The sequence below is a fragment of the Stegodyphus dumicola genome, chromosome 2 (assembly GCF_044657685.1).
Source record: "Stegodyphus dumicola isolate Sdum_Otavi_A_Nest chromosome 2, ASM4465768v1".
In the NCBI taxonomy this organism is placed as follows: domain Eukaryota; kingdom Metazoa; phylum Arthropoda; class Arachnida; order Araneae; family Eresidae; genus Stegodyphus; species Stegodyphus dumicola.
In genome coordinates, this window is record NC_140769.1 from 190878526 (window position 1) to 190888853 (window position 10328).

Here is a 10328-nt window from a genome sequence, read left to right on the forward strand (position 1 = left end):
TGAATCAAATACTATATGTAACATTGCTGCAATTAAATTCTTAGTTGGAAAGCATAAATTTGATATCTTCATTTCAAACACGTTTAGCTTTGAAGACAGTCTTGTCAAAATTTATTTAATGATTTTTTTTTCTCTTCAGTACCATTTGTCATTTAGTATGTTCTTATATCTTATATAATTTTGTATATTTTTACATCTATAATTTTTTGCTGAAACAAAAATATTTTTTTTCTTTTTAAAAATTTTACATAGGTATTTTATAATCTAAAAATGATCATTGTTGATTTATAAAACAGTGTGTCTGCTCAGGAAACATTTCTAGCTTTCTTTTTTCTGACCAAGAGCATCACAAGATTTATACTGACTTCTTTAGCTTACAATCTCAGAATTTTATAGTATGGATATTTGTTGTAGTCTCTGAATTATTTACATTTGTTACAAAAAAGGTTTATGGTTAAATATTTTATTTTTAGGATGGATGTGTTTTTGTTGTCAGTGGTTGTAAAGCAGAAACAGCATATGAAAGAATCTGAAGAAAATAATCCATCTGACCTAATTTGATGGCCTTGTTATGAGAAAAAAATTACTTGTACAAATGGAAGAAAAGTATATGTATGAAATGTGTTAAAAATGAAGCCTTTAGTATCTTAACTTTCAAAATGAAATTTGTAATAGAATTATCCATTATATGATGTAGCTATCTTAAAATAACAATAATATATCTGAAAATTGAAATATTCTTGTTTCATAACATTACCATATAAATACTGTTACTATTAAATGGTCTCCTAAAATAAAGTATAATAAGTCTGTCTCAGTACTGTTATGTCAAAAAATGTAGTTTCTACATAATATTAAAGAATATCAAATTAAATATGAAAAATATAATGGAGCTATAAAATAATTAAAATGTGATCATGTATATTAGTTTGAAGAGGTCATATAATTTTGGGAACTTAATTTTCACTTAGCAAAATTTAAACCTAATTTACCTTCATTTTTAATAATAAATCATATGGAGCCTTAACATTTAAATATATCTTGTAGAGCCTGGCATAGAAATTTTTCTGTAGTCATTTGTTTTTAACCCCAAAAAATAATCTGTTCTTTCCCAAATAAATTGAATATTTGGTTTTCTGTTTGTACCTTATTTATTTTCAATAATAATTTGAACAATTTATTTTCTTTCTTTCGATTTGGATTTTCGATTTGAAATATGCATTAGATTCCAATCAGATTTAAACCTTGATAGTTATTAAAAAAATTATAAGTACTTTTTCTCAATGAAAATAATTAAAAATGCTTACTTTTTTATTTTTTGTAATGAAAAATGTCAGTTTGATTGATGTATTTGTATTATATATATATATATATATATAATTATTTTTAAAGTGTTGCAGTAACTTGTAAAAATTGACTAAGTAATAATAATAATGGAAATAAAAATTCAATTAGTTTTGAGATGAAAATTATTTTTAATAGATATTAGTAAAATTATTGTTTTAAAATAATAATTGACAATTTTTCTTTATCATTGTTTTACATGATTGTGTTTATAATATAGTTTTAAGGTAGAATTTAATGAATTATAAGTTATATTTTTGTATAGCATGGTACATTTTCTTTGTTTCTAAAATATCTCTCTAGTAATGACTCTTCCTTTGGGTTTAAAATTAAAAAAAAAAAAGTAAATAAATAAATAATTTTAATAAAATTGAAGAAAAATAAAACTGAAATCATTTTTTTTAACCTCAAATGCATACAAGTTCTAAGCCTAGAAATAACTGAAAACAATAAAAGAACAGCACATCTATGCAATATATAGTTTTGGTTATGAATTCGTTTCAAGTGAATCCTGTTACTTCTTAAAAAATAATTTATTAGCTTTTACATTATTTAGATACAAGAGGTCACAAAATGATAATGCACAAAAGCATGCACTTTAATTGAATTTAATTGCACACAGTTTCATTTACGCAGTCGACTATTTTAAAAGGTAATCAGAAATCGGGAAGTCAGTGAAAGTATCTTACTGAGTACAAAAAACACTAAATATAACAATGTTTGGCAGATAAAAATAAAATCTGTCTAGTATGCTTGTGCAAAATGCAAATTGGATAAATTTTGGCCACTGAAATTTTGCTAATACTTTGTAAATAATCCTTTGTAAAAATTTTACATGAATGCAGTTCTGAAAAAAATATGTATTCCTTTTTCAATAAAGTAAAATTTCTTTATAAAGAATCAAAATTGTTTTCTTAATTGTGATATCTTTGTTTTCTATTTTATATATTTATAATTTGTATTTATAATTTATTCTGTATTGATTTATGCAGTACTGGAATTTTAATCTTCATTTATTCAAAATATAACTGAGTCAGGCTTAATTTATTGCTCTGAAACAAAAATTAGCAAAATTTTAAACCTAATTTACCTTCATTTTTGATAATAAATCATATGGAGCCTTAACATTTAAATATATCTTGTAGAGCCTGGCATAGAAATTTTTCTGTAGTCATTTGTTTTTAACCCCCAAAAATAATCTGTTCTTTCCCAAATAAACTGAATATTTGGTTTTCTGTTTGTACCTTATTTATTTTCAATAATAATTTGAACAATTTATTTTCTTTCTTTCGATTTGGATTTTCTGCCTCTTAAAATCCAGAAAAACGGTGAAAAATGGTCTTTTATTTAGATGTAGTCAGTATATTAAAATATGCATTAGATTCCAATCAGATTTAAACCTTGATAGTTATTAAAAAATTATAAGTACTTTTTCTCAATGAAAATAATTAAAAATGCTTACTTTTTTATTTTTTGTAATGAAAAATGTCAGTTTGATTGATGTATTTGTATTATATATATATATATATATAATTATTTTTAAAGTGTTGCAGTAACTTGTAAAAATTGACTAAGTAATAATAATAATGGAAATAAAAATTCAATTAGTTTTGAGATGAAAATTATTTTTAATAGATATTAGTAAAATTATTGTTTTAAAATAATAATTGACAATTTTTCTTTATCATTGTTTTACATGATTGTGTTTATAATATAGTTTTAAGGTAGAATTTAATGAATTATAAGTTATATTTTAGTATAGCATGGTACATTTTCTTTGTTTCTAAAATATCTCTCTAGTAATGACTCTTCCTTTGGGTTTAAAATTTAAAAAAAAAGTAAATAAATAAATAATTTTAATAAAATTGAAGAGAAATAAAAACTGAAATCATTTTTTTAACCTCAAATGCATACAAGTTCTAAGCCTAGAAATAACTGAAAACAATAAAAGAACAGCACATCTATGCAATATATAGTTTTGGTTATGAATTCGTTTCAAGTGAATCCTGTTACTTCTTAAAAAATAATTTATTAGCTTTTACATTATTTAGATACAAGAGGTCACAAAATGATAATGCACAAAAGTATGCACTTTAATTGAATTTAATTGCACACAGTTTCATTTACGCAGTCGACTATTTTCTGCATCCCTTAAATAAAACTTCCATTAGAACATATGTATATAACTCATTTATTTTTAAAATGCTAGTTTTGATATAGATAATGATAAAAATTTCTTATCAAAATTGTGATATATGAAATTTAGAATACTGAATTGAGTTGTCTAAAGTACCATGGAATTTTTTGTTTGTTTGTTTTATATGTTTACCTGTGTGTGTTCATTTGTTTTAATTTTTAAGTTCCTTTTTTTTTTTTTTTTTTTTTTTTTTTTGTCAAACAGTTTTGCTTTGTAAATTTATTTGACAAGAATCTCAGATTAGTGAAATGTAAATAGTGTTAATGGAGAAGTTGTGGGTGTCCTTTTAAAGTTTTATCAAAATAAACATATCCTGATTATTTTTCAAATAGAAAAACTACAAAGCTGTAACTTCCTATTTAGCCAGGTTTAGTAATACTTTTCTTTTTTAAATAACATTCTAAATATTGAAAATGGTTTTCTTGTTTTTTAGTAAAATATTTTTCAAATATTTTGCTGTTGTCAAACTTTTGAGGAAAATTAAATATAACAAAGTTATTTATTTTAAAAGCTACATATTTTAACACTTTTAATGAATAATACTGCTTTTTTTATTTTTCTCAAAAAGTTTTAGCAATCTTCAACTTCATTAGTTAACAAGCAACACAATATATTGTTACATAAATGAGAGAAAATGAGATACAGTATGACGTTTAATTTATGCAGTCAGCTTAACTTAAGAAATAAATTTTTGGAATTTTTCTTCCTAACAGTTTTCTTACTGTTCCTCTTAGAACTCCTCATTAGGCTGATAACTGACAGAATAAATATACATTGCATTATGATACAAGTACAAATGCATCAATTATTCTTAAGTATGTATAATTTTATGGTAAATATAGTGTATTTATCTAATTTTAATAACATTTAGTGAGTCCAAAAAATGACACAAATTTAATATTTTCTTGCAGATTATTGATTTAAATATATTTACTGCTTATTCTTTAATTTATTGTTTGCAGAAGAAAATGTAAAATCTCAAAATCTTTTGTAATGATGTTATTAGTTTAAGATATAAAATTAATAATCTAAAGACTATGAATCATCATGTGTATTATTAATTTAATAGCAATTAGTGTTAATTTTTTAGAGATTAGATTGTTTGCTAAACATATAATTATTCAATGAACATTTATTTAAAAGAAAAAGTAATATACAAAATTAGTATTAGCGGCATTTCAAATTTTTAAATCAAATTTTTATTACTTAAAGTACGGCTGTAGGGTAAGAGAATTTTGAGTATTGATGCATTTAATGTTGAGTTGAAGTAAATATCTGATCTGATAAGTGGCTTATTATTATTTAGTAATTCAGGTGAATGTATAATGAATGGTACACAAAATATGAAATTGCAATTCTTTCTTTAATAGGCTATATTTTTTTCATAGTATAATACTGTTTGTAATTAATCAATAAAGTATTTCTTAGCAGTAATCTTATTTTTTTTATTAGCTGTGAATTTGAATTTCTAACGAGCAAATTTTTACCTTCTTTATACAGTCAAAAGTCGTTAATCCGGACTCATCGGGACTTCGGCGATTCCAGATTATCGATTTTTCCGGATTATAGGTCATCAGTTTAAATCTCGTAAGATGGCATGCGGAAATTCTAAAATTAAAAATATGAAACCATAATTTATGAAATAAAGAACAATTATGATCTAAAGGGTATCAAAATTTACAAAAAGAAAGCTTAATATTTATTTGTTTACTTTATTAAACATTTCTTTCAATGTAAGTTGTTTAAGTTGCTTCGTTTTATGTGATAATACTTTCTCTTTAATTCTATAAACAGACATAATCTCTTGCTCAGTTACAATGTTGAAGTCCTGTAACTGCTGTTTCAAGAATTCTGACTAACTGAAATTTTTTCGTTTTCACTAACCTCTCTGTCACATTCTTCAGGTCTGTATCCATTTTTTGCAGCAATTCCACTTTTTGTTTGATGGACATCGAAACATTATTTTAAAAACATTATTTCATATAATTTTATGTAAGTAATTTCGTTTTGTACGATCCTTTGGGAGCTCCAGAATCGGAAATTCTATTTGACATAATCGAAAGTTCAAGTTTACTTTTATAGTATTGCTCTTACAGTCTGCAAAAAATAATAAGCCGGATCCAATTCGAAAATTAAGGAACAACGCAATCATCAACATTAACTGAAATAGATAATTAGATAATTTTAGCTTATACCATCCGTTATACATAAAACGCGCACGCGAAAACGTATTCTGCGCTTGCGCAGATGCATATGCGCAGTCGTAAATGTCTTGCGCACATGCGTAAACGCCTATGCGCATGTGTCAACGCGGCGCATGCGCAGAAAGTTTTTAGCTTTGAGGTCCGGATTATGGGTGTCCGAATTAACGACTTTTGACTGTTATGTTTGAAAGTTTATTCTCTCTCCCAGCTTGTTTTATGAATAACATTTAGTACTTCTTAATTGATAACTAGCAAAATGTGTGAAGATACTAAATAATTTTTTTTTCAGCAATACAAATGCATGTTTAATCTGTGATATATATTCTTACATGATCAGTTTGATGGGGAGAAAATAAACATTAAATATACTTTCAAGTAACAGCATAAAAGTAATATGTTATGAATTAAATATTTGTAAAATCGGTAATAGCTTATCTAATTTGATGAATTTTCAAAGGCAAAATGTGACTACTGTCATTTTTCCATGTTAGAACATTTCTTAAAATTTTATAATTAGAGATTTGTACTCATCAAACATCATATGCAGAAATGATGTCAAATTACTTATATTTTATTCTGCCTTCATATTCTTTTTAAGTCAGTAAAATAAAAGCAGTATAACAGATGAAATAATAGGTAGGAGGTATTACCAAAAAAATAAATATGTTTTATGAAGTCTTCAGAAAGAATTTAACCTTTTAATATGTATATTCTGTTATATCTGTAAAAAATTATTTAAGTGAAATATTTATTTGAATCCTTAATTACATTTTAAAATCAGAAAAGTAATTCACAAAAGTATAAATTTCTTGAATATCAAATTTAATTCTGACATTAAAAATAATTTTCATTAAAATATATTTTATATTTGGTATTGTGTATTTCTGCATTGGAGACTTCATATTTTTGAATGAATCTGTTACATATCAAAAACTTATTTTATAATGTGTATTTTAAAAAGCTAGGTATAGTATAATTATGATTTCACATTTATAAAGATTTTACTAAAACTTCCTGCAGTGAGAAGCTAATGATGATTTATATATATTATATATACATTGATATGCAGTTTAATGGAAGTGTTTACGTGTATGTTATAACACTTTCATTAAATCTCTTTATACATTATATTAGCTAATTTTATGCATTTATTAAACTAATTAAATTTTTGTAATTATAACCAGTTTTTTCCCTTAAATATAAATGTCTCTATTGCAGCATGCAAGAAATTTTATGTAAGTAATTTTTTTTATTATAATTACAAGGTAAATATTTATCTATATTTTGATGTATAAATATTTTAATAGGTAAAACATAAAGTTAAAGTTAGCATTTCAAGGTCTTAGGCATTAATTTGTGACATATATATAAATTGCATTTATTGAGCAGTAATTATATAAAATACTATAATTTATTTCTAGCTGTGTGCTGTGATTCCCAGTTTCTTGCATGTTGTAAAACATTAATAATTGTTTTCTGATATTTATAATTTAAATATAAACATGAAACATTTCATAAATAGTCTGATGTTTATCATGATTCAATTTTGTTATAAATTTATTGACAAATGCTTGACTCTTCAATCTGTCTTAAGTGTTAGATCTTTCCTTTTTTCAGTATTGTGCAAAGGCTAATCATTTTGATTTATGATTGCTATTTTATGTTAAATTTTAAAATTATTTAAAATTTATCAGTGTATTATATGTTTAACATCAAAGGATATGTTGCTTTTTCCATTTTATGCTAGGAAATGTACAACTGACTTTCCTAAATGCTAGGTAGTTAGTAGCAGTTTGCAAATTGTTTTCATAATAAGTATTAAACATTGGAGCATATCTCAAGCAGTTATTTCATTACTATATTAAAGTACTCATTACTATTTAATTATTCATTACTATTTAAGTATTAAAATTGAAATATCATCAGTAATACAAACATTTATGAATATGTTACAGCACTTTGTTGTAACATATTCGTTTGCTGTCATTTAAATTATTAGAATAAATTTCTATAAAGGAAGTAAACATATGTATTTTAGTATGTGAATGAAAGAAGTTTCATTCTATAATTTTTAAGTAGTAAATGCTTAACAATGACTTGAGAAGATTGCACAAAATATGTTATATTTTATTAGGTTGTTCCAAAAATTTTTCATTTTATTAACTATTGAAGCACATACAATATTTTACTGTTGTGTTGTATATGATCCATTCTGTTCTGTTATCTTCCTAGATCACTCCAGAATCTGCATAATGTCATCTTTTTAAAATGTTTATAATTTGCCAGAAAAATACCTTTTGAAATGCATTTTTGTGTCATTTATTGTTGTGAAGAAAATTTCTGTAATAAAATAATATGTTCTGATCATATAGAGCAATATCCAGATATAAGAAATTGCCACTGGACACGGGCAGTATCCTAAAGGATATTGGCTCATATGATTACGGTTTATCTCCATACCCCATGTTACCCAATGAAAAATGGAGATGAGGTAGAATATTCCAGTCAAATGTCGCTATATGTTTCTTTTAGCTAAAGATACATGGGGCCTGCCTTATCTTGCTGGTAAACAATGTCTTGTCTGTTCATAAGTACTGGCCATTTTTAACTGATTCCTTCTTTCAGTTTTTTCATTTGGGTATAGTATTTGAAAATTGGATCTTGTTTATGCTTGGTGTATTATGGTTGAGCCAAGAGTGTTTATGGTTAACATTTTCTTAGAGGATCCAAGTTTCATTCCAGTAATTAATCTCTTCAGAAATGGTTCTCTCTTATTTTGTTAAAGAACTAAAAGATACTTGGATACATAGTTAACAATTATGTTCTCTGCCATCTGATGTGGAATCCATACTTCAGAGTGATTGATATAGCTGAAATCAATGAGATGATCTTATATCATTGTTTGGTTAATATTTATAGCATCTACCAGTTTATAAACAGTGTACTGAGGATTTTCAACAGCCATGGCTTTGATATATTTATAGTGGACAGTCAGCCATTGAAATCTTCTGCATTACAATAACTAGTACAGAACTTCCTAAACTGAGTGCCCACTTACTTGAATATTTGTATTCCTATAAATAGTACAAATCTGGTTATAACATCATTAGGATTGTTGCCTTTTTTAAAACAAGGTAGCATTACATATCACAGTGTAGCCTTTGATTGGCCATACTTAAAGGCATTTGAAAGGGTGTGAATGATTTGCAAATAAAACACATTCTACTAAATTAGATTTTGACTGAAAAAAGATGACAGCAGTTTCTGAGAGATTTAAGTTTACATAAGTGCACCAAATAAAATAGCTGCTTGCAGATCACAAAAGAAACCTTTCCAGCAGCTTAAAAAGTTAAAAGTTTTTCAGTCATTTAAAAAATTGTAAAATCCACTACTGCAAAGTAAAAACTTTTAACAATAAAATGCATGTTGTAATTGCAATATTAGTTACATAAATAATCATTTTAAACTACCTGCATTTGAAAATTATGTAAAGCAAATGTAATTTAATTTTATGTATTTTTTTTTAATATGTAGGTGAATATCTTTGGTGAAGTTTTCTCATCTGTTCAGTATTAGTGAGTGTAGTTGAATTATCTTGTTTTCATGTAGTTTTCTTAAATATTTTTAATTAACTTTATAAATCATAGTTGTAAATGAAATGCTTTTGAAAGGTTAAATAATAAAAAAAGATTTTCATTTTTTCAAGTTAGAAAATGTTTTGTTATTTTTCTGTTAACAGGGTGCCCCTTAGCACAAAGCAGGAATACTGGCATGAAATCTGATTAGGTGTTGGCAACCTGATGATACATACCACGTCATGGGGGGAAATGCGGTAACAGTAATATATGGTATAATATAAATAATGTTTAATATATGCAGTGCTGAATTTGTGCAAGTCTCATGATTTTTTTTAAGTGAAAACTCCAAAGAACTGCACCAATTTGGTATCATGTCCAGCCTCGGCTATGTGCACATTAAACATTGCACAACTATGCATAATGCAATATAAACAGGCTACCAAATCTGGCAACTACTGCCCCATTAACGGAAAAATACCAAATTTGTTTTGTATATTTAATGTAAATAGTCATATGCAACCTGATTAAAGTATGAATGTGATGAATTATATTGGGAAGAAATGAGAGGTAATTGTTGCCAATTGTTCATTTTCTGATACCCTATGTTAACTTGTTTATTTTTGTATATTTCTTTTTTTAAAAAATTTGTTTTTAATCCCTTATAAATGCAATGTAAAAATATGCACAGCTTTTCTACTTGATGTTTTATAAATAAAATATTGAAAATTACCTAATTGGAATTTTTAATCAATTCAGATACAGCATATCACCCTGGATTGAGTATGCATATACTTAATTATTAACAAAATATCACTGTGGGATTTACTCTAGGACAAAAAATAATAAGGAGTTAATAATTTCTGTCATGCATTAAATTTATACAAGCCAATAATTTTATGCACAAAATCCTCCCTCCTTTCATAATCAGTGATAAAATGTATGAAACAATATTTAGGATTTGCCATGGTAAGATAAGTAAACTATATTGGAATGCCAGAGCTTTCA

The 10328-nt window shown here is 25.4% G+C and overlaps 1 protein-coding gene across 1 annotated transcript in view; it reads left to right on the plus strand.

Annotated features, from left to right (window-relative positions):
• Positions 1-10052, plus strand: part of LOC118184404 (uncharacterized) — a 56074-nt gene extending 46022 nt beyond the window's left edge. The window contains exon 7 of the mRNA XM_035354070.2: positions 474-10052. Coding sequence (XP_035209961.1) covers positions 474-533 — 60 coding nt within the window. The 3' untranslated portion in view covers positions 534-10052. The remainder of the gene's footprint in view (positions 1-473) is intronic.
• Positions 10053-10328: the final 276 nt, after the last annotated feature.